At 28.1% G+C, this 25177-nt stretch overlaps 2 protein-coding genes across 4 annotated transcripts in view; one reads left to right on the top strand and one right to left on the bottom strand.

The window, feature by feature from the left end:
* The window catches only part of LOC142330851 (putative cytochrome P450 49a1), a 36336-nt gene extending 30319 nt beyond the window's left edge, over positions 1–6017 (bottom strand). The window contains exon 1 of the mRNA XM_075376317.1: positions 5970–6017. Within this exon, the coding sequence (XP_075232432.1) occupies positions 5970–6017 (48 nt within the window). The remainder of the gene's footprint in view (positions 1–5969) is intronic.
* Positions 3785–23495, top strand: LOC142331380 (uncharacterized). Of its 3 annotated transcripts, none has more exons than XM_075377258.1 (7): positions 3785–3885; positions 9342–9486; positions 13819–14138; positions 15296–15442; positions 17428–17589; positions 21785–22011; positions 22403–23495. In XM_075377258.1, the coding sequence occupies exons 2-7, from the start codon at positions 9369–9371 to the stop codon at positions 22479–22481; spliced, it is 1053 nt and encodes a 350-aa protein (XP_075233373.1). In that variant the 5' UTR covers positions 3785–3885; positions 9342–9368; the 3' UTR covers positions 22482–23495. The 3 variants fall into 3 exon arrangements, with proteins under 3 accessions (XP_075233373.1, XP_075233375.1, XP_075233374.1); XM_075377260.1 differs by having other exon boundaries at positions 3796–3885; positions 9347–9486; XM_075377259.1 differs by lacking the exon at positions 3785–3885 and adding an exon at positions 4039–4119.
* The last annotated feature ends 1682 nt before the right edge of the window (positions 23496–25177 follow it).

The raw sequence follows: 25177 nt of genomic DNA, 5'->3' as shown, positions 1-25177 counted from the left end.
TCTCCCATTATGATAACATTCACAGTTCAGCTATCTGGTTCAAAATGGGATTTAAGTTTATTCAACATTAAGATTAGCTTAATTGCAGAAAACTAATACTCATTTAAGACTTTTTTAAATATACTGTTCTAAGTCAGTCCCACCAAATGTATGGAATATAATCAAATATATGGACACAGCAAAGGTCCATATACTGTTCTAAGTCAGTCCCACCAAATGTATGGAATATAATCAAATATATGGACACAGCAAAGGTCCATATAGTTATTTACTGAAATTGGTATTTATAACTTATCATAGTAATGGTCTTTCCCTTATCTTCAACCTCTTACTTTCAGCTTAGCTCCCAATTGATTAGCATGAGAGTTACCATCTAGGTTTAGCCAACTTGAATGGTTGGGAGGGATGAAAAAAGTATAAGTAAATAAGTTGAAATGTGTAAAACAGATTAACACAACAGAAAGGAATAGGGAAATTGGAAAGGAATGGGAAAAACCTTTTAGTAAAAATATGGTTTAAGTAAATGAAATAGCCTTAATTGTTTAAAATTTTTATTTAAATTTAATTTTCTTATGAGAAACATTTCAAAAAGTTGCTAATAGCACATTTTTGTGGGGCCACAATCACATTTTGTTTTCAGTATCACAGTATTTGGAGAGGCATAAAACATATATATATATATATATATATATATATAGACATTATTCTTTTGTCTGATTTATGTGTTTCTTAATATGCATTTAATTTTTCCTAGTTTATTATCTATTCACTAGTTTCTAATTTAGTGAATATATAGTTTTAAATTTTTTAAGAAATTTAATTATTTGTACTGAAAAGAGATTAAGAAAAAAAATTTCAATAGCCATGATAAATCACAAGATTTAGAATTTCATGACATTTAAAAATCATAAGTGTAGCAAAAGCAATCACACACCCTATCTTACATTACTTATAAAGGTAACTGACGTGATCAAAATTTGATAACTAAAACATTATACTACACTAAAATTTCAAACAAATATAAAACTATAGAATTTTTTGGCATTTACTTTTTTCTCCAGATTTTACTTTCATAGACATTTCTGCACCATCAAAGACAGTTTAGTAATCTGGCGGAAATATATTTTAACACTTTAAATTCACACTTATTTACACCATGAGAAATATGGACAGAATATGCCTACACAAAGAAAATATGGTACTCTACAAAATAAAGGAAATATTGTGATTATAAGTTTTCAGATTTCAATTGAAATATGCATTTTGACAATCCCTGAATCCATTTTGACTAGTTTCAGCATAACATCTGTACATATCTTGCAACCTCAAAACGATTAGCCATAGTATATTGAAATTTTGGATTTAGGACTGCTGTAACATCTAGTTTTGCACCTTCCCTTTTGATTGCCATCAACTGAACCAAAAGTTTTTCTTAACTTTCTTTTTCTTAACTGTAGTGATAAATAAGCCCTCATTGAGAGCTTTTCAACAATATGCTCTGATACTTATTTTCACTGGTTCCTGAGTTTTAGCCAAATGAAATTTTAATTAATGAAATATTTGGATCTTAGAAGAGGAAGGGGCACATCGGTTAGAATCTTTTTTTTTTTTTAACTTTTTTTAAAATTTAAATACATTGATTTATTAATTATTATTAACCTCAGATTATTCAATATAATAAAATAAAAATACAAAAATATCAAAGTTATTAATGAAATAGAAAAAATAAATTATAAGTCATGTGATGCCCACATCACAGATATTTCACATTCACATCTCAACCTGTGCAGCTCACCACATCCAAAATAAAACACTTTTTTAAAAAAAATATTAGAAACTTTCCGTAACTGAAAAACTTCTCAAAACAATCATATAAAAGCTGAACAATATTCAGTTTGCAAACTGAAATTTGACAAAAACCTTATATTAAAAAAACAATTTAAATCTCCACTGGATGTTTAACAACTTTTACAAGGCATTTCTACCTTTTTAAAATTGGAATCATTTAAACAGTGCTAACACTGAAGATTGTGATAGTTACCCAAACATTTGGAAAAACCAAGTAAATAAAAAACAAGTAATTAAACAAGTTTAATTATTTAACATTTATATTGATTACCTACAATCAGTAAAAATAAATAGTATAAAAAAGCCATAAAAAAAATAAAACTTGTCTGAATGAAGGTCTTGATTTATCATTAACTCTGATAATTCAAAGAAATATTTAACAGATATTAGAAAACTTTTGTCAAAATTAAGAAATAAAAATGAATGTTAGAAAGCTTAGTAATGAGGATAGAAGACAACTCACTGCATGTCTTTTGTACAGAAGGAAGAATTGAACAAGTAAAAAATTATAGACACCTCAGTACTATGGAACATAAGATTGCATAATTGAAAAATTAAAAACATAGCAATGAAGAAAAATGAAGTTTCTTGTGTTGTTGTTTGGACTGTATTTCCATATGGTTTTAGAATACAGGCATTTAAAACATATGTACACACTATATATATATATATATATATATATATATATTTAAAATATAAGCATTTTAAACAGACATTTAAAACATGGGCTTGGAGATAGGATTCTTTTAGATTAAATATTAATCTAAAAGAAAATTGAGCTACCAGATGTAGGTTTAACTTCTAAATGCAAGTTTTGAGAATATATTCGACTACAGCTGTCTGGACCACCAAAGAAACTGGTGTTTATTGTATAAAAACTTGTGTATTTAGTTATTTCACTGAAAATAAAAAAAAAACAAAAAAATGTTTTCTATAATTAAAGGTGGAGGAATTATGCTATTGTAAAATTATGTTAACTACAGGGGAAAAGGTTTTTAGTTCAATTACCTATAAATTACCAAATAGAAAAGTTTTGATAATTTTGGCGGCACTTGATTATATAGTGTGATGAAAATTTAGATTACATTACCAGCATTTTAAAAAGAATTTCAGTCATTTGCAATTAGGAATATGTTGCTGGTTCTTATCTTTAATTTTAAATTGAGTATGTAGTAATAATTACAGAGACTAAGGTTTATTGAGTACTTTAACATTTTAACTGATATAAAGGCTAGACAACTTACAATATTTGAGTGAAGAGTACATACTGAAAAGTAAACTTTTCTTTTAGATTTTCTTTTGCTGTAATAAAAAATTTGTCGACGCTTTTAAATTTAAATAAAAATTTCTGTTGTAACCAGCTCGCGGTTTCCTTGACAACATTCACTGCCTTCTTCATTCATCCTGTTTCATTTTAGAATTTAAACATATTTTCCAATTTAAGGATTTAAATTATAGTTAACTACCTTTTATTGAGAAAAAAATTACAATAAGAGTAGAACTGTTAAATCTACTCAAACGTTCGATTTAAAGTTTATAGTTTTATAGTTTTTAATGACAATTCAATTTGTCAAGCGTATAATGTGTTATTACGATGAGCAATAATAATGAAATATTATTTCAGAGTAATAAATCATATGGTTTTCATAATGTAAACAGCATATTTAATATAGAACTTTTTGTATATATATTTTTTTTTATAAAAACAAAATAATCCTCCGGAGAGAAAAAAAATTATTATTAAGTACAGAAAACTTTTCAACGCTTTAAAATCAAATTATTTGATTATTGTGGATGAATATTTCACTTATATAAATTTTTCTTAGTTACAAATAGAGAAATTTTATGTCTCGCAGAGATAGAATTATTTCAGAACTTGCTACAAATTTAACGGCCAATCGGAAACATTCCTGAACGCGCGAAATTGCTTATGCAGCCATGTTCTAAGGAATGACCGTTGCATTTTGTGATGGTAGTTTGGGATATGTACTATGAATTAATAATTTCATTCTAAAGAGCTTGTTATTGTATTTTTTCGTAAGTACTAAATTTTATTCATTTTATACTTATATTATCATGTGAATTAAGATTTAGAGAAAATTAGAACACTGATAACAAATGGATTAAAGTTCACTGTGTTGGGTGTCATGGCATATTGGCGGTTAGATAGCATTTACGCGGGAGAACTCCCAGAATAGTCATGTTGTAGTGTTTGCTACGTGGTACATTGGTTATTGTGGTGTTTGATGGTTTGTGGTTGTATTTTACCAGGTAAATCTAACCGATTAATAAAGTTTATAAGTTTGGTATTGCACCTTCATATTAGAATAATTTTAATTTTCTTTTCTATTATTTAATCTTTCGTTACAAGGGTTATTGCCCTGATTGGTAAACTGTCAGTTCCTTGTTTTCAATATTCTATTGAAACCAAATTTCATAGAATATTATTTATTGGTTTATGATATTTTGTTAGTTTATTTGAAATCAATTAAAGTATTAATTGTGAAAACTGAAATCGTGTAAAATGCTAACCTAGAAGAATTAAGTACTTTTATATCATTAATATAGCAAGTTTAGAGGTGGTGGTATTTTAACAATCATTGAACAAGGTTTTATTCAACTGATGCCTATTTTTTTTTTTTTAATCTGTGTTGATAAATATAGTAACAGTAGGGTTTTTTGTAGTTATAAAATCTATGATCAGTTTTTCCAAATCCCTTTTTGTTCTACTTGTACAGATTATGGCAATATTTCCCTTATTTTTCTTAGAATTTTAAGTAATTCTCAGGCATTTAAAATTGTCAGTGAAACAACTGCCCCAAACTCCATTAGTTGAATGGAATTCTATTCTCTGTCTTTCTATTAACATTTTCTCTGCTGTGTGTTTGACCCTGAAATCGTACTTTGTCTTCTAAGATAGTACATTTAAAAAATAATGTGTTACAGAAATTATAAGTTTTATAAGCATAGATTTCATAAAAGTTAGAAATAGTATTATAGAGCTGGATGAAGGAAATATACCACCCTAGCACCAGACTAAAGAGAAGGACACAAACAATACAGATATTCTAAACATGATATACTGAACATTGTCTCGGTTCCTTAATAGTTTATTCCCTTCCTATTCTATATACTCCCATTACACCTGCCAACCAACACCAAAATGAATGTACTACAGTAGCTGCCATATAATGGCGAGTTTAGATGATTAGCTTGCATATCACTGCTACACTGTTGTTATCTTAAACATTGAAACACCATGATTAGACATTTGTTAGTAGCATAAACATGATGCAACTTAAGGTAGTAATTGTGGCCACTCCAAGCTCACCATTACTTGGTGGCAATTGTACTGGTCAAATTGTGTTTTAAATCATGCCAAAAACAAAAAGTTTATGAAGTTTATTTCTTATAGCAAAGTTCCAGATTCTAATGGATTTAAAAATTAGAATTAACACATTTGTTTGTATGGTCACAGTTCTGTGGATGATATGAATCGTTTTTACATGGTACACCAATAGTTCTATGGTTTTGTTTATTAATATAAAATTCCTTCATCTGTGCAGGGTTAGAGCAAATTATTGTTTCTTTTTTTACAATATAATTCAGCAAGTTCTATTTTTTTTTATATGCTACTAGTTTACCCTTTTTATGTCTGGGTTCTTCTTATGATTTCTACTGCCAAAATCATCATATAATGTAAAATTAAATGTCACAGTCGAAACAAGTTTACTTCCTCTTATCAATCATAACATGTTACAAGTTGTAAGATTTTAAGTAGATCTGATTTGAATGAAAATGAGAGTACTTTGGCTCATTACAAGTTATATGTGCATAAGTTTATTTTGAATAACAGGGTTGCCAGTTTCTACTACACAATTTCTAATTTTACTTGTTTATTTAATTGGGTTAGTGGGTTTTTAATTTGAAAGACTTGAAAGTAAAGGAAATATTGTTTTTGCTTATTATTATTATTATTATTATGAAACTGCATTTTTTGCATTATCTGACCAGAAGTTATTTATAATTTCTACTCTTTTTTGGGTAGGTTGGGTTGATGCACAGTCTTCTTTTTACGTAAGCAGTATTGCTTACGTAGTTTGAGATTACACCATACTAACTTTAACTTGCCTTAATGAAATGCTAAGCTTGTCATCAGCATTAGGCATTTCTTATGCTTACGAATAAAAAATGAGCCATCAGATCATTGTTTAGTGTCCATAAATTTAATCATATTGACTGATATTTAGAAAATTAAATATATAAACTATCCTTGTGTTTATATTTATGAATGTGTTATCCTTATTGAAAAGAATAGTAGTCACTGGAAAAGATGTCAACTTGTATCAGACTATGTAACTGAAGTGTTTTCATTATAACTGCACATAGTACTCCAGCGTATGTTGCCTTATTTTGTTTCCACTGTCATTTTTAATAAATCACTGAACCATATTAAAAATCTTCTCACCAATTTATTTAAAATACAATTAAAAGATTTTCTCGTATAGAAGCTATATTACTCTGTTGATGAATTTTTAAATTTAAGAAATAATTTTTTGTTTCCTGTTATCAAGTACATAAATTTGTACTCTGACAACTTTGATGAATGGCTTCTGAACTGAATTATGCATTACTTTGTAATTATTTCTGAAATTAAAATCTTCATTTTTATCTACCTTAAAATTATTTCACATGTTTATATAATAAATAATTGATATAGATATTAATACTATCAAATTTTTTTATTTTATAAAATGTGTATTTTGTGATGCTCTGACCAGTTTCTTTTTTTTTTTTTTATTTGGAGTAAGATATGTTCCTATTTCTGATGTAATCTATGTAATGCATTGTTATGTACTGATTTGAACATTTATTTATTCAAGTTTTTATTTTTTTTTGCCACAAATAAATATACACTTACGTAATAGATTATTAGTAGAAAAACTTTGCAAAAAATCATTTCCGTGTGATTGGGAGATGTATAGATATATATTATGTATTTGAGCTATTATCTGAAATGTTGGCACAGTTTTTGTTTGCCTACATGCACAGATATACTGTTGCCATAGATTGATTTCATTAACTTTGTTAACAGTTTGTTTTTTCTCAGATTTAACTTCCAATTAAGCTCTTAAATATTAAATTGGAAATTGATAAAAGTTTTGTATTCATAGAGCTGTTAAAGGAGCTACCTTTTTTTATATGTGAACTTCTAGTTTATAAATGCTTAAAAAAATACATAAGTACGGTATCTAATTGTGTTTTTCCTTCTTGTTTGATAGTTAAATTATTTAATACCATCAAATATGTATTTACTTCATGGGGAAATGGAAAATTGAATATAATTTCACAAAAAATTTTTATCTACAATCTATATAAATAAAAATGTAAATGTTCATTTGTTCAAAATCTTAAATCTCTGAAATTTCTTCACTGATTGCTTTGAAATTTTGACACAATGTTGTATTCCAATACGTGTGTGTTTTTATATACTTATTATTTATATACCTAAGATGTCACACCTGTGACAGGTAAAAACATGCTTTTTTGAAAAACAGCACCATCTGTTAGATGTAAAAGCAACAACAAGCTATACTAAATATTTTATGCTTCCATTTCAGTGTTTCTGATATGTGTCTGCTATAGACTAAAAAACTACTGGAGCGATTTACGTGCAGGGAAGAAGGGGAAAATGAAAAAAAAATGGGAAAACAGGAAAAAGAAAAGGGAAAGTTTAAATTTTGTGAAGTTCCATAATGTTCATTTGGATTAATGTTTTATCACACTTTAAATTTTGTTCATTTAATCAATATATATATACTCAAATCTAGCAATAGCGAAGCTTTGCCGGGTCTGCTAGTATATTAATAATAATTAATAAAATTTTTTTACGAAAAATTAAATCAGAATAATCATTTTAAAAAGAAATAACAGTTGCTACTTAAACTCTAAACGTACCAGAATCTTTTAATTATTCTGTAATCTCTTAATTTTTATCTTTTGAAGCTTATAATGAATTTCCTAGTATAGATTGCTATATTAACAGAATTGAATGGTACACAATAGTTAATACTATGTCATAGTTTAAATTTCAAAATCATGCTTAATGTAATAACCCAAGGAGAATTTATGCAGTAGTAGTTATCAAGGAACGCATTGTAGCATTATTAGATGACATGGGGCATTATCCATGCATAAGCTTGGTATACTCCAAACAAAAAACCTTACCACTGATTGCTTCACATTAATGGCTTCCACAGTGCTATCTGTAATAAGATGCTGCCTATGGTCAACCACTGATTCTATCAACTGAATTCTGATAACATTTTATAATGATTCGAAGGAATAAAAAATCAGGATTGATAATATGATGTAGTAGTGCAAGCTTCATCACGTTTGGTGCTGTGTGGCAAGGAATCCAGCAGAAACTGAGAAGTAAATCACATTTCCTATTAATAAACAAATTTGTGAATACCCAAAATTATTAGAAGTGCAATGAACCTCTATTGTGGAGGGCTTGTCCATTGTTTCCTCATTGTGGCAAAGCTCTTTCACTTTGTTAAAGGTAGTTTGTTACATATTTTATGGCTACTTAGTGTATGCCTAAAGTTAACTTTGCTGAACCTTCAGTAATACCTATTAAATAAGCAATTTCTTGGATGGTCACTTATTATGATTAAATTATGAGCTTTTCATTATCAACATTTTTGCTCATTGGTCTACGTGAATGTTGATCCTTTCTACCAATTTCAGCAGTTGTTTAATACCACTTGGCTTTATTGATGAAAATTGCAGATGTTTTAAGAATGTCATGTTGGGAGAATTTGTAGTACAAAGATATTAAACATGTTAATCATATATTAAGGTAATGCAACAAATACTTGTGTTGATTTACATTATGACAAGGTTAGAAAATGTTTAGGCCAAAAGTAAAAAAATTCATTACTGTGATGCATCCAGTGCATTAATCAAAAATATAAAACTTAATATTTTTACAAATCATTGGTTGGTGGAGAAAGAAGCTTAATGTATTCAATGTAACAAAAAAAAAATAGTAATTAAAAAATGCCAGAAAAATGTGTGACATTATAAATAAGAACTAGAAATATATCAGATCTGGTATGATTGATCTACACTGTATGTAATGCAAACTATATTCTTTAATGAATGTTCTTTTTTTTTCAAGGACAAACAGCAGTTGTGCTATAGAATAATTAAATGAGACATGTTCATCTCATGTATCACATCGAAGTTAAAACCTTCAAACTACTGCTCTTCCTATTTATCATTCATAATTTAGTAGAGAGGTTTAATAATTCCTTAAATTTTAATTAATTTTTCTTTCTCTGTTGCGATATTTTATTTGTTAAAAACATTTTCCAAACAATACCATTTGTATGAAAATAAAAGTGAAATTGCATAATTACTTAGCAAATATATTGTGTGATTGATGACATTTATATTCAGTGTATTTTAAAGTTATTTTCTTTTAGTGCAGTTATTGTATGTAATATCTAAAAATGGAGACTCCACCATCAGAAACTGCTGTTCGTCGTTCTACCCGCAGTGCATTGGCTGAAATACCTAGTCGAATGGGAGCTTTATCCGTAACTGAAAATACAAGGGATGCAACTCCAAGTATGTTTTTTTTTTTTTTATCTAATATTGCATGTTATACTTTTTATGTTATTGTACATCATTAAAAATAAAACTTGTTTTTAAAGACCTATTTCTTACAAAGTACTTGTTAGAAAAAAGATTGAATTTTAAGCTTATTAAACCTTGTTCTTTTTAATGTTATCATTATTAGTTTGAATTTATTTAAGGAAAATTAGTGATATTATGCTCAAAAAGATAACTTATTTTTTACCTATAATATAGCTAATACAAAAAAAAAGATATGCAGAAGAATTATGCCTTTGGATAGGAAACCGGGACATTTCCTCCATATTGTAGATTTACTGATTTACTGTGGTACTCACTGTTGAATGCACAATGTTCTTATAAATAATTACAAATTGTGCCTTTATTCCCCCCACCAAAGAAAAAAAACATTAACATCAGTTTGCTGGCGATGCATTGATATTGAATTTTTCCCTGGCAGAAGTTTCCATTCCATACCCTTGATATTTAAGATTCCAGCTCAAAATGATGAATCATAATTTCATTGCAAGTTGGTATATGATCTAAAAAAGCATTACCTTAACTAAAACAAACCCTTATTTTAGTTTCTTACAAGTATGAATTTGTGTTATTTTGAGTCGGTTATTACAGAACTCATCTTAAACACTTACAAATTTCAGCCATTTCCTAAGTTTTAGTACATCTGGCCTTTGAATATGATAAACGTGATTTTCTAAAATGTCAGTCAACACTTTCATTGGTTCTACAGTATGATGAAAATTGGTGTCACTTTTCTGAGCAATTTAAATTGTTTGATCCATTATAAAAATTTGCACAATTAATACCTTTTTTAACATATTGTTTTAACATCGATGAGTGAATTTTGGCTAGTTTTACACCTTCAGAAAATAAAAATCTTATCACTGTGCGGCTATTTTTCCAGGGTACACATTTCAAGCAGAGCTGCTGACATTTTGAAATAGACAAAAGAGGTTGTAGTAATGGAAATTCTTTTAAAACAGCTGAAATTTTCTTTGTCAAGGCTACAGCTTGAATATCAGGCAGTTTCAGTACATTATATTAAATAGTTTTTCCACTGTTGCCATTTGTTTCTTTAGTTATTGAACAATCCTTGCATGTTTATCACTGCTAATTCTTTTGACAATAAATTTGTTACAAACCCACAATATCAAAATTTATGATAGACGTGAATTTTATGTAAAATCATGTTATATCTTTTTATTATTATTAAAATTTAAAATATAGCGCTAAAATAGTTATTAAAAAAAACAATATGTGAGAAAGGAAGATAATGTAAAATGAGGAATAGTCACACATTATGACAGTAGCACACAGCAAGGGAAATAGTATTACGTGCCTTGTTGAGTGTGCTACAGCAATTCCATTTTACAGATTACTTAAAATTATTTCAGTCAGAAAATTGTCTTGTAAGTAACTAATAGCACGTATAAGGTTCAAAACATTAAAAACATAAGTATAATGAGGGTAAATATTTTCTTCAGAATGGTGGTAACGGAAGTATTAATGATGTACTGCAGTATTAACATGTACAGTTTCATAAATTTTGTGAAAAAATATAATTGTAAAGGAAAAAATAAGTGCAGTGTGTGGTTTTCCAAGGCCATCTGTTAATAGCTTCGAGATACATACTGTGTAAGCTTTGCATTTCTTACCTTAGTAACTTTTCCATCCCATTGTTTTCATAACGTAATTAGAACATTGCTTTTTGTAACAAATCTTCAATTAAAAAAATATTTTTTATTAAATTTTCATTGAAGCAATAGACAAAAAAAAACCTTTGTCATTTTCAAGTTTCAGCTAAACAATGTTTCAAGCCCATAATTGACTTGAAATATTCATTTGTTTTTGTTAGCAATTATTTAATGTCATCAACTGGTGTTCTGCCTGGCACCAGGTCCTTTACTCCAGTATGTCTGCCTCCTTTTCTGTCCCAAGCCTTTTCATTGTTTGTAGTTTCCAATTTTCACTTAATATTAATTTAATCCTCCTTCCTTGCTTCCTTTCTCCTTCTAATGCAATTAAGATTCTCTAATCACATATACTAACCAGTTTTTTGTCATGCATAAGTGCTTTTTCTTTTATTTTATTCATTACCTCCTCATTCCTCACTTATTAATCCGTCTTATTTTCTTTATCCTTCATCATACCCACTTCTCAAACATCTCATTCCAGTTCCTCTCCCTTTTCCACATCCATGGTTCACTTCCATACTAGTTATTAACTTAAAGGTGTGTTGTGTGCTTTTCCAATAATTATATATCGGTTTTCAGATCCCCATATTCATGAATTATGTCTATTAACAAAAACATTAAGAAGAAAAGTAGCTTCAAAATTAAATCATGAAAATTAGAATTATTTTAAAAATGCTTTTATTAATTTTGTCTAAAATTTCAGCAGTGAACTGAAAATGTTTTCTGTTTCAAATAATTTTTTTTCTATTTACTATTTTATTTACAATAGTTCAAGTTTATATGCATATAAGCGCTTATAGCCTTTTACATATAACTTTATTAATGGTTGTTTTTAGAATTTGTAACTTTAGTTTTCAGTGAGCAGAGGATTTATTAGAATTCTGATTGGAGACTTCAGCAACAATATAGAGCCTGATGCTGCGGTTAAAATGGCTGTTATATAAATTGTTTGAGTTGAGGCTTTTAGTGATATCATAATTTCTCAAAATGTCCCTAATGATTTTATCTGAGCTTCTGAAACCCACCATTGCACCTCCCGTGCACTGGTATTAACAAATATAGATGATTAGTAATTGTATTATTGATATTATAAAATTGAATACAAATTGTGAGACTTATAAATGCAATTTGCACAGAATATCATAAATTGTAATTTTATAACTGTAAACAAAATAATACAGTAAAATAACATTTAAGTTATATGGTGAAAGGTTTTCTAGATTAATACTAGATGATTAGTCTCCAATGCAAAACTGAAAACATCATCCTCTCTTGGTTGATTGCCCCTTCACCTTTTCCTCCCTTCTCTTTATTCTTTATTCCTTCCTTGAAAAAGGAATGTCTTGTTTCATAAGGCCATGAATCTCTATTCACATATTTTATTATTCCTATAATATGTTTCATATATTCCTTTTATGATCGTTTTAATTATTTTATATTGCTGTTATCTAAATGTATAACTTTGATGTTGTTTGGCTAAATTGCTCCCTGTAGTAATTTTTGTGTTGAGTGCTGTTAATGACACTTTATTGTGCGTTCAGAAAAAAAATCTTCCGTGAACAATTTTCATAAAAATTGAGTCGCCCACCCTGGTTCCAATTGTGGTAGACAGAAAGTCAGCTGCTTTACTGGAGTGTATTTGGGTAGCAACCTGTAGAACTACCCACTTTTATTTCCTATTTGGGGTTTTATAAAAAGTCAAACTAGAGACAAAGTGGTGTCTACTGGGTAAAGCAAGGCCACCCCACATTATACTCATACTGCTGATTGCTCAAAATACTAAGTGATAAAATCATAGATAAATAAATGAATTATGTTATTATGTAAGTGTAAAAGTATAAGTATTACAGTTTACTGTAAAAGTTGTGTAAGTTTTAAAACTTAGACAATAACTGAAGCTGCTACGCATGCAGAGTTACAAAAATTATAACTGATTCAATGTTAAGTCAAACTGTGAAAGGCTATTGCTTATAAAATAAAACTTTAGGAAACCCACAGTAATTTAGATATTATCCTAATACGTTAGTACATTATATTATAGTAGTTATTAAAAATTAATTTATTATGTTATTTTATCAGTGACATGATTTGGGATTAATGTTAGGTTTTGGTTTCCACTATAGTTGTGAAAAAATTATTTTTCTGTTGTTAAGTATTTTTTTAGTCTTTCTTTAGAAATTGTTCAATAATTTGAACCTGTTGTATGCAATTGTTAGTTTATATTGTTTGTGATTTAAGTTGTAGTGAGAATAACGATTCTGTTAATTTATTGAAAATTTTACCGTAATTTACAAAATATAGCTTCTACTTAGCTGTTTTATGGGATGTTGTAGGTATTCTGAATCTCTTGTATTATTAAACCATGTAGTTTATGGTTACATTCATTCAATACTTATTATTAGAATTTACCACATTTTGTGATTTTATTCTAATTGATCATGTAGCTTATTTTTTGAAAATTTAAGTTAAAATACCTTATGAACAATGTTGGTGAAAGAAGTTTAAAATTATTATGGTTTATACACATTGCATTGAATTTCTAACACACACACACATATATATATTAACATAATAATTGCATGATTATTTTATTTATTTATGCTTTTTTTTTCAGGTGGAAGAAATAATAATATACATCAAACTAACATTAACCCATTAGTTGAATTAAATTTACCAGCATCTTATTTAACACCATCGCCATCACCAGATGAACTTGTTATCCAACAGCGTGGAAGACGAAGATTACCTGTTACATGGTCTCCTGACATTGATTTTCAAAAGAGAGAAGGACATGGGGTATCTAGAGATAGAACACCTGTTAAGCACCAGGGTGGATCTCCTTCCAAAAGCACAATTGTATTACGTAGCACACCTCGCAAAAGGTTACTTCTAAATGACCCATTAGATCTTGGATCTCCTGAAAAACGCAAAATGGTAAAAAATAGTATTTGGAACAAATATTTTTTAACACTTTTGATTTTCTTGATTAAATTATTTGTATTGCTTATATTCATTTAATGTATTTTAAATCTAATCTGTTCTTTGTCCATTGTAGTAGTTAACTGTAATTGTAAGATAAACTATAGTTTAGATAGTTTACTGTAAGGTAACTAAAGCTAATGAATTGTTTTCAACATTGGTGTTTGTTATTTTATTCTAGTTACTCATTTTCTACTCTTGAAATATTGTAGTTGTACTATAAGCCTATGAGGATCTGAGAAAAAATGTTGTTCACTGATTTGTACTTATCATTGCTTACATGTTTTGTTTTTTTTACACTGAATTAAATGTGATTTTGCTTTTTGTCTTCTTTCTATTACAATATTGTAATACAATATATATATATATATATATATATTGTATTACAATATATTACTATATTGTGAATCTATCTAAACAGTTTGTTTTAGTCTTAACTATGACTGTTTGAAATTTATTAGTTATAGATAATCCTAAGCAGGAAATACTGCTTAGGATAGGTCAAAAAAATTCTACCATTGATGTGACAGGTTACTGTAAGATAAAATATTTTTAAAACTAAGAACTAATCTGTTTTCATAATAGAACAGTTGTAACACATTATTATTATTTATACTAATGACATTGTGTTTTTGTAATGGAATTTGGTGCTTAATTACTTCATAATAACACCCAAAATATCAATTGTGGTTTATTTTATTCCCCTACATCTTTTCCATTAACTTGTGTTTTATTTCCTTACTGAACTTTATGAAACAGTAAAATAAGGAAAAGGTATTTAATTACTTTTTGTTCATATTAAATGAAAAAAAAAATAATTGTCCAGTTTTGACATGGGCTAATTATTTTCTAGTTACTCATTTTTCAACCAATAACTATTTTGGTGAAATTTGTTCATTTTTATGATTATAAATTTTTCATTAAGAAATATGAAACAATTTTTTTGTGTTTTCAAAGTTGTGAAATTTTTTATATTTATTAATAATTTAAGAAGTAATACAAGCTATCTTGTTTTTATTATTGTTATTCTGTCAATGTTATCTACCTCAAAGTAGTCATATACGTAAGTTAAGTGTTTTATGTAATAATTTTAATGTAGTAAAAAATTTTAGGGTTCTCCAAACACAAAGAAGACAAGATTGGAAATATTACCACCAGTGTTTGATGGCCCGGTTGACCTTGTTCTAAAAGCATTGACATCAGAGCAGTTAATTGGAGTTATTCAGAAATGTATTATTAAGTTTCCAGAACTGGAGCAGGTAAATCTACTTTTTTAACTTTTGAAATGCAACTTTCATTTTCCTCCATTAACAATTTCTATATTGTACAACTACAGACTAATTGTGAGGCCTTCTTTCATTTTTTTGTCAGATGTTGATCATGCATTATATTCCTTCACTTTTAATTATTCTAGTTGATTGAAATTAAAAGTTTATGAATTTGGGTAAAGGTCATAAGTGTACTTCAATTTGTTGTAATTAATTTCTCACTGCTGTTTTATGTCTGTGACAAAGGACATTCTGATGGCATAGCAGTTCTCTTAGTTTTATTTATTTAAAAAAAATATATATATTACTAAATTTAGTAATTTAATATATAATAACTAAATTTATTACAATTTATAAATTTCTGGGGTAAGTAATGAAATTAAATAGTGAACTGATAAAAGATGCCATGTCGTAGAATGAAATCAAACAATTTTTAAATCACTTTTAATGATTGTATTTAGTAAAAAAATTGTTTTATTAACACTGACTGCAGTCATAAGGCTAACACATTAAACGCTCCGCAGCAGACCCTACATTTTTAAGAGATATCTATTTGGAAATTGTTTTGGAAGATGAAACAGTAAGTAAAAGTGAAATATGTTACAGTGGCACGATCCACCTTAGAAATTAATTTGACTCCCCTATTTAATATCAATGCAGCATTACAATTATATGTTCTTTATTTAGGGTTTTACTGTTTTTATTCAATTAATTATTAAATGCAGCATATATAATATTACTCTTCATTAGTATATCATGATTAATACTTTCAATTGTTTACAAAGTATATTACAAAACTGCATAAATATTATTTTTTCAAATATTTAATAACTTCTGTTAAATTTGAACTAATTATTTATTATTACAAGTACTTTATTAATAATTTCATAAACAGATTTATGTTAAAAAGATGTAATCTAATTGAGAAACATGACAGTCATAGATTAAACAGATTGAATATTTTACTTTTGGCTGTTTATTATGATTTTAAAAAATATAAATTTACTTTTCAGCATTTAATTCTTTAACAAAATTTAGAAAGCTCAGTTTGGTTCAGGTGGGAGATAAATGCACTTTTCTTCATGGCGCCTCACATATTATGTAATGTTATTTATCATGTAAACATTTATCATATATAATTATTTTATTTAATTATAATAAGAAAAATTATATATGCATCCATGTGTGTAAACATTAATATAAATATGATTATACAAATTATTCATAACTATAAACCATAATAATTGCTTTATTTTTTTGCATGTTATATTAATTTAAAATCATTTCCATACACACACTTGAATATTGAAATTCACAAACATCTTGGACATCAGTATCACAAAAATTTGACATTAATAGTATGTTTTTCTTTTTTAAATTTATTTACTTCAATAATAGTTTAATAAGTTTTTTGTTAATACTGAAGTTTTTCTTTAGTAGAGCTGGGCACATTCTAGGGTAGGTATAAACCACTGGGTTGGTCTAGTGGTTAACTCGTCTTCTCAAATCAGCTGATTTGGAAGTCGAGAGTTACAGCGTTCAAGTCCTAGTAAAGCCAGTTCTTTTTACACGGATTTGAATACTAGATCGTGGATACCGGTGTTCTTTGGTGGTTGGGTTTCAATTAACCATACATCTCAGGAATGGTCAAACTGAGAATGTACAAGACTACACTCATACATATCATGCTCATTCATCCTCTGAAGAATTATCTAAACGGTAGTTACCGGAGGCTAAAACAGGAAAAAGAAAGGGTAGGTATAAAAATGTTTAAATTTCTAAACAACATATACAACACGGAAGAATAAACCTTTACATGGTAAAAAAACAATATGGCTAGAAGCATTAGAAATTTTACAAAATCGTTGCTCTGAAGGAATCTGGCGCACTGCAGCCATGCAGCCACTGGTCTAATATCCAAATTAGTAGAATTATCTTACTTATTTTGTTGTTAATCATGTGACTTTTTCTGACAGGATATAAAAGAAATGTTGCCAGCTCCTGATTTACGACCGCTTGAAGATCGTTTAAATTATTTGAAGAAAAATATTTTTAAATCTTTGCCCAGTTCACGTCTTACTGGAAGAACAGATTCTCCTGCCTACAGTAGAGCTGCTACACATTTACTTGCATTTAAGGTGATAAATTTTTTTTTGTGAGTTTTATTGTTTCTCTATTATGTTTACTAACACTATAATGTGGTTGATTTATTTTAAAACCCATTTGATCATCATCGCTATCCCTGCTGATTTAGTTTCATATGAATTAATCTTGAGCTATTAATCCAATTCATTTTTTTAATTTGTTTGTTTGTCTGTATTATATTATAATATTCCTGATAATTATACAGTTTGATTTACTTCCTATATATATATGCTACAACAAAATTTCTGCATGTAATGGGTTTATACAGTATTACCCCATTTGTTTAGACTTGATGTGATGTGGATAAATGAAAGTTCAAATAATCCAGAAAAATGAGATCATACTGAATGTAATGGAATGTTAAATACAGAAAATCACTAAAGGAGGTTTTAATGTATTTATTAATAATAAATTAAAATTCACTTATAATCAGATCATTTTTAAAGAAAATAGGAGCAAATAGACCAGCAGTGTAGTGATTACATTACTCTCATTTCAGTAATGAGGCACGGTTAAATTCAATGCAGAATTGTGGCTACAACAGCATATGCTTACTTATAAACATATCTATATAAGTGATAGTTCTGTAATCAATAATCTTTTATTTATTTATGAATAAGTATATAAATTTAAATTTTCCATTAAAAATAAGAGTGCTACTTCAGTAGCATGCGGTCAACTGTCAAGTTTACACTTTAGCACACTCTGCCGTCTTTGGAGTCAACCTAACAATCACCCAGTCTAAGGTTAATTAGTAGATGAGATTAGCAAGTGAACCAATCCTTAGGTTATGTTTAGTTAGGTATACCGCAAATTGAATTTATTAAATTCATTCTGCTATGTGTATTTCATAATAATGTATAAACTTGGTATAGAAATTTGGAACAAAATCATGAAAAAATAAGTTTCTTAACTTTTTCATAAAAAATAAATAAATAATTCTTCAATTTTTATGTAAAAAGATTAATCCACACTACCGCACCAGTTTCAAGCTACTATCCACCTAATATCCAGAGATTAACTGTTAACACTCTGGAAAGATTCAAACCACAATGAAGGCCTTATCTCTTACACCAATCAAATCCATCTTATGAAGCAGTTTGCTTCTGCCAATAGAGTCAAATACTTTAGCTATATCAAAGGCAGTCCAGCTCAAAACAGAATGAGCAGCTTTCTGAATTTAATTTCTTTCATGGTGGAAAGGTAGTCCATATGTGGAGGGGGGGTGCTATGCAATAATACATATTAACAGAAGAATAAAATATCTATTTAAAAAATAACTAATTTTGTAACTACAGTTTGCATGGACTAGATGCAAATTGTCTAACTATAGCTTCAACTAACTGCTCCTTGTTAGCAAAAACGCATTGTCTATGAATACTTAACATAACATAACATAACCCATTTATTGTATTTTCAATAGTATTTCTTAGCCAGATTTTAATTCGACAAAGGTAGCTGAATGAATGCTCAATAGTACTTTTTGTGTAGGAATGTGAAAGCAATATCAACAGACCCTTTCTAATAATCTGAAAAAATGACACTTTTTTAAAACCTCAATAATTTTTGGTGCTTCCCCTGAACCTCATTCCAAATTATGAACCACAATTCCCTTTCTCCTTCAATACCTTCTAAATTGTAGGAAGTTGCACAAGACGAAGTACATTCCTCCATTGAAACACCTCTCATGTTACTTGGAAAATTCATCAGTGAAAAACACAGGCGATTTGTCTGTGGAAAATTTGACTTCTAAAGATGATATGATGATATCCAGGTAGTAAGGAATGAATAATATTATGTTATTAAGAAAGACCTCCAAAATTTGGATGGATTTCTGACTAGACGATTGCTTCAATGCTTCTGTTGGCTAGTGTGGTGGTTATATCAACATTCAAATGCATTGCAATGTCACCTTCTTTTCAAAAAGCAGTGATGACTTTCTTCACATCTTCCCAATAAACTTGTAATATGTCAAGTGTCTTCAATTGAAGTGCATTTGCTATGAGTAGAATAGCGAAATACTTAACAGTTAATGTTACTGTCACAATAAATTATGATCATTTCGCTATTCAGATAAGGTCTCTAATTCATTAACCATATCAACAGAGTGATTCTTAAAAACACAGATGCTTTTGTATTTCTCTGACCCCCTACTCTCATACAATTTAGGAATGATAGCAATAAGCTTGTATCATAAAACGGACTTGCGAAAAAAAGTGTGATTACGTTGTTCATAATTCCAACAGTCACAAATTTCTGGGGTAATGTTTAAGTTGTTCACGACAAGATTAAGCTTGTGAATAGAGCAATAGAAGTAGAAGACTTTTTGTCTCAAGATCACCTGCACCTCCTTTCCCAGATGTGGTGGAACATCTGTCGAAACCTAACCCCACATATTTATCAGGGTCTAGGTTCAAGTTTTCACAAAATCTTAGTGGTTTGGCAGTACTTGTATTAAATCCTTCAAGCTCTACAAAGCCTAAAAATTCTTCTATTTTGATGGCTTTATCATTGAAGATACATAATCCAATAGACAGCTGTTCTTTGCCAGAAATGTTTGTGGTTTCATCATCCAAATTCTGTAAACACAAGCTTTTTTACGATATGACTGTGTTCGCTGATTGTAGCATCACATAGATCAATTATTTAATTTTGCATGATAGATGATGAGTCTTTTGGTCCATGCTCAAAATGGTCTTTTAGTTGTGAATCACCTGCTTTGATGCGTAAATTGCATAAGTTAATAAGTATGCCTTCATTCAGATTTTTGCCTCTTGAGAGGTAAATCATGTGTGCCAGGAAAACTTATACAGGAAACAATTGAAGACAGTATTTTTTGTTTTTTTTTTACTAACTTTTTTGAAGTTGGATGTCCATTTGAATGCCCCCCCCCTCCATAAACGATTTTGCAGACTCCATTGCATTCTGGTGTTCCTGGGATTGTACATGTGTTTTGCAATAATTGTGCACATCCTTGTACTTAATGAAATGTCTGATGGAAAGGAATCCCAACTGCAGCTCATTGTTTTGGCTGATGGTGGAAACATCACATCATATTTACAGAAAGCACCTTTGAGTCTTCCTAAGTAAGCTAGCCATAGTGAATATGTGTCCAACCACTGATGATTGAATTTCCTATTGAGTTGTTTGGCATCTGCTGCAAAATCATAGTTCTTTGAAGTTATCCCGACGTTTTTCTTATCAACCGGCATAGTGCTCATCAGGCTAACGGATTTTCCAGTATCATCTCATGACAATTATCTTCAATTTCACTTTCACTGTGTTGCACATTGTTTTGAATCTTAGACAAAGGCCCCACAGTTGCAGTGTTTGTCAGAAGGTGGCTGTACTTTCTTATCCTTGTTATTTCTGCTGGTTTTCTTTTTTTTTTCATTTTAAATTCATTGCAAAAACATGAATTTAATTTGACCAAACTTTGACATGTATGCGGACGTGGTATCTCGCTGCATTGGTTTGACATGGAATGTTCTAACTTGAAATTTTTGTCAAAAATTGAGTTTTATACAGTATATGATTATATTAGCTGAGCTTAATTCAAAAAATAACTTATTGTAACATTAAATACTTATGGGAGAATCATGAATAGAAAGTTTACCAGACAAACAAACATATTTTAAGAACCACTTTTTTGGACTCGGGGACCCTGAAATTGTTATTTCCATGTATCCATAGCATAATCATAAATCTGTCACAAGTTAGTTAAATGTTTTCCTTTCTTTACTAACTAATTCAAGATGAACTAGAAACAAGCTGATTTTACTGTTATAAAAATCGAGCAAAAGTAATAGTAATATGCATTAAAGTGACTAAAAATTGTTTTCTTTCAATAGATCAACATGTTTGAAACACCAGCATAGCCAGGAGTTGACTTTCCGTTATACTATTTCATGTCTCCTTAAGTCTTTTCATTCATTACATTTAATTTGTAAAAAAAATTAAAACCATACTTGGCAAATAGCCAGTTGAGTTATAGGATGAAGTTTTACATGCTCTTTAATGTTTTTTTAACTGCTAGCAGTTAGGTTAATTTTTTAATTCCTTTATTGATTATTGTGTTTGTCAGATTTTAATATTTTGTAATTGGTGTGAAAAGATAGAAATTTTTTTCAAATAAGCATGGTTGAAAATGTGGTGTTATATTTTACATATTTATTTTTTTATTTTCAGAAATGCTTGGTAGAACAAGGTCGTACATTAGTCGATAGTCAACAGTGGGGTGCAGTACTAGATTATGTTGTAATGGCATGGAATTATGCCCGTGCTACACCAGTATGGGACAATCCACCACATAATACTCCTAGACGTAGTTGTTTTAAAACGCTTGCCGCCCAGTGTATGACTGCTTTAAAAGGAGGAAAGTTTCCTACTGAATTTACTGATGACTTATATACTAAGTATGTATCCTATGTTTTTTTTTTAACTTTTTGTTATTAGTTTTTATTTCTCCTTCATTATTTTAACATTAAAGTATTAATGTTGCAGCTCGGCTTTGGGTTGTAGAGGATTGCTTAATTGTTTTATGACAGAAAACTTTCTCTGAACTATTATTTTTTATTGCGGTTTTAAGGGATAGTTAAGAAAGAGTATGCTAATACTGCTGATGTGTAAGAAATGATATTTGTTTTCTCTATTCTTGATTATTTCTTAAAAACTTATTTACTGAAATAAAATGGTATAACTTTTTTACATCATTGTTGTCAGCAGTTAACAGTGTGTCAACTTCTGGTTTTCTTCTGTCGTTTTTTTATTTAGTATCTTCCAATAATTTTTATTTTTTTTGTTCAGGTTAAAGGGATTTCTGGAGGATTGTGATGATATACAAGCTTGTCTTCATCACCTAGAATCATTAAAACAAAGGCATTAAACGAAGTAATTGTTAATTCTATTACTTATTAAAGAAATAAATCCTCAATTTTATTTAAGTTAATGAGCATGTAAATACTGCTAATTAACATAAATTTAAAGGAAGGATAAAATTGCGAAGACAAAGGAGGAGGTTAATTTTAAAACTGAAAAATATATTACAGTATTCTTTGAATAATCCTTTAATGAATTAAGGATTTCTTGTTTTAATCTTGGAAACAGTAAATATTGAGTTTTAGTTTATTCAACTCTACCTGTTGATTAGGTATTATTTGATTTTTCCATTTTAAAGACTGATAGTAACTTATTACTTTTGTTGTACAACTTTTACATGTTTAAACTTAAGTAAATTTTTTTTTTAATTTATGAGAATATGAATAGATATTTTTAATTACTGTAAACCAGTGTGACTACTGCATTTGTACATTAATTATTACAAAGATTGTAGTATTATTCTGTGACTGCTGCATTTGTACATTAATTATTTATGCCTTTTTTGTGCTTTAATTTTCCAATTGCAGGGAATGTATTACAGCAGTTCTTTTTTAAGTATTAAGATATTTTTATACCCTGTATTTTTTATGGCCTCAAAAATTATACTGATAAATGAATGTGTGCTATAATATATTAGCTTATTAATAAATGTATACACTTTTCTGGATTTACAAATTTATTGGTTTTTTAATGACATAATTAGAAAATTGCTTCTAGTGATTTTCATTGAGAAACTACCAATTTGAATTCCTGGACTAAAATTTTATTTTTAATTTTAAAGTATAAAGTTGCTCATATTATTGGTATCAGAAAGTACAATTTATTGCTAATTTTATTATCTATTTACACATTCAAATGAAAATTATGCTTCTGTATCATAAATTGACTAAAAATAAGCTCATAAGTGTTAAATCTTCATTTAAATAATGAAGCGTAAAAGCTAAAGCTGCGCTTAATTTGTAACAAAAAATAGGATTGAATTGATTGTTTAAATTCATGTTAATTACACTACAATCCATGGCTATATTTTGCTTTATATAGATTTCATATATCGCATCTTATACATAATAGCTATTTCTCATTAATGAATTTACTTAATATTTTATTTTTGTTTGTAAAATTACTAAAAATTGTGTTTTTTTAACTAAGGGATTGTAACCTAGAAGTTTTCTTATAAATAATTACACCTGGAAGAAAAAAATATGACAACACTTAAAACCATCAAAATGTTAACTGTATGTTCTGTGACTTGTTTTCATTCATTTATAATAATGTGATACTTGTAGATACTTTTTCTGAAGTTTTTATCATAAAAAAATATATTAAAACTTAATGCTAATAAGCAACCATCTAATCAAATTGTGATTAATATTTTTTCCAATTTTTAATCGCTTATTACTGAAATTTTTATTTTAGTTTTTTATTCAATGTTTTATTATCTTAACTGTAGCATTTTCATACATCAAAGCTTGATAATTTAAAATAAAAAAATAGTTAATTTTTAAAAAAGACATTCCCATTATTTTGTATTTAGCCCTAAAAGGCCCCAAATCTTTTATTTTTAAGTTAATTATTTATTCAGTTTAACATGTTAAAATAGTTTTTAAAAAATTAATTCTTTTTTTTACCACGATCAAATTCATCTATTTGAAAATGTGTAATAGTATCTTAACTAATTTTCAGTATTCTAAAATAAATGGGTCTGGTGTGTAAAATTTCATATCATAAAACACACATCATAGTTTGAACAGAGTTTATGGTGGATATTTGGCGGTTGTACGTTTTCATAATTATTTATCTCATAAATCGCAGTCTTTTTGTTATATTGAAATTCTTATGTTACTATTTTAAAAAGGAAATCATTGCAAGAGATAAAAAAAAGCATAATTTTTATTTTTATATAGAAACTAGATTTTTTAATTATTGTTTAACCCATCTTGATATAGAAATTTGTATAATATCAATTCAACAATTTAGTTTCATAGGTTACGAATATCAGTTATACCTTGTTTGCTTTCTTATCTAATGTTGATTTATTAGAAATTACTTATAGTATTTATGTTTATTCAGTATAGACTATTAAATTTGATTAAAATACAAATTTTAGATATATCTGTATTTTATGTGAATAAACATTAGCTGATTTGCAGATTTCTGTTTTGTGTTGAACAAATTCACAAAAACATGGGAGTGTTAGTAATTCTTGTTACTTTATAAAACTGCAGAAATATTAACAAGACAAAGCTATATAATAATAATCTGTTACTAATAATTGGCGTGATATTTAAATTCTTTGAAAAGCATTAGTTTTGGGATTGAAATCTTAAAATTAGTTTTCTTGCAGTGATTATTTATTTAAATCAAGATAGATGAAATATATATGACTTTTTTATGAGAATTCTTTATATAAGAGAATTATTTGTTTTTGTTTTTTGTAGAAAATTTGGTTATAATTATGTTGTCATTCATTGATTTTTTTTAGTATCAAAATACCATGTAATATATTCAAAGGGAGTTAAACAAAATTATTTTTAGTGAATCTAAAAAAAATGATGCTCTCTGTTAATAACTTTTAATTAATTTCCCTCAAAAACAAAAAAAAAAATGAATAAAAATGAAAGCAGTAATGGTTAGTTCTAAAATGAGTAAGTATACTTGTTTCTAATTTTTTGCTACAAGATAATAGTGTGCAACTCTACTAGA

This window comes from Lycorma delicatula, chromosome 10 (assembly GCF_047948215.1).
Source record: "Lycorma delicatula isolate Av1 chromosome 10, ASM4794821v1, whole genome shotgun sequence".
NCBI classification, from domain to species: domain Eukaryota; kingdom Metazoa; phylum Arthropoda; class Insecta; order Hemiptera; family Fulgoridae; genus Lycorma; species Lycorma delicatula.
Note: the sequence above shows the minus strand (reverse complement) of the source record. Positions and strands in the feature narration are given on the sequence as shown.

Excerpts from the sequence above, each read along its gene's own strand:
- LOC142331380 (XM_075377258.1), top strand. The coding sequence starts at position 9,369 with ATGGAGACTCCACCATCAGAAACTGCTGTTCGTCGTTCTACCCGCAGT. Across the intron at positions 9,487-13,818 it reads TACAAGGGATGCAACTCCAA|GTGGAAGAAATAATAATATA; the intron begins GTATGTTTTTTT and ends TTTTTTTTTCAG. Across the intron at positions 17,590-21,784 it reads CACATTTACTTGCATTTAAG|AAATGCTTGGTAGAACAAGG; the intron begins GTGATAAATTTT and ends TTTTATTTTCAG.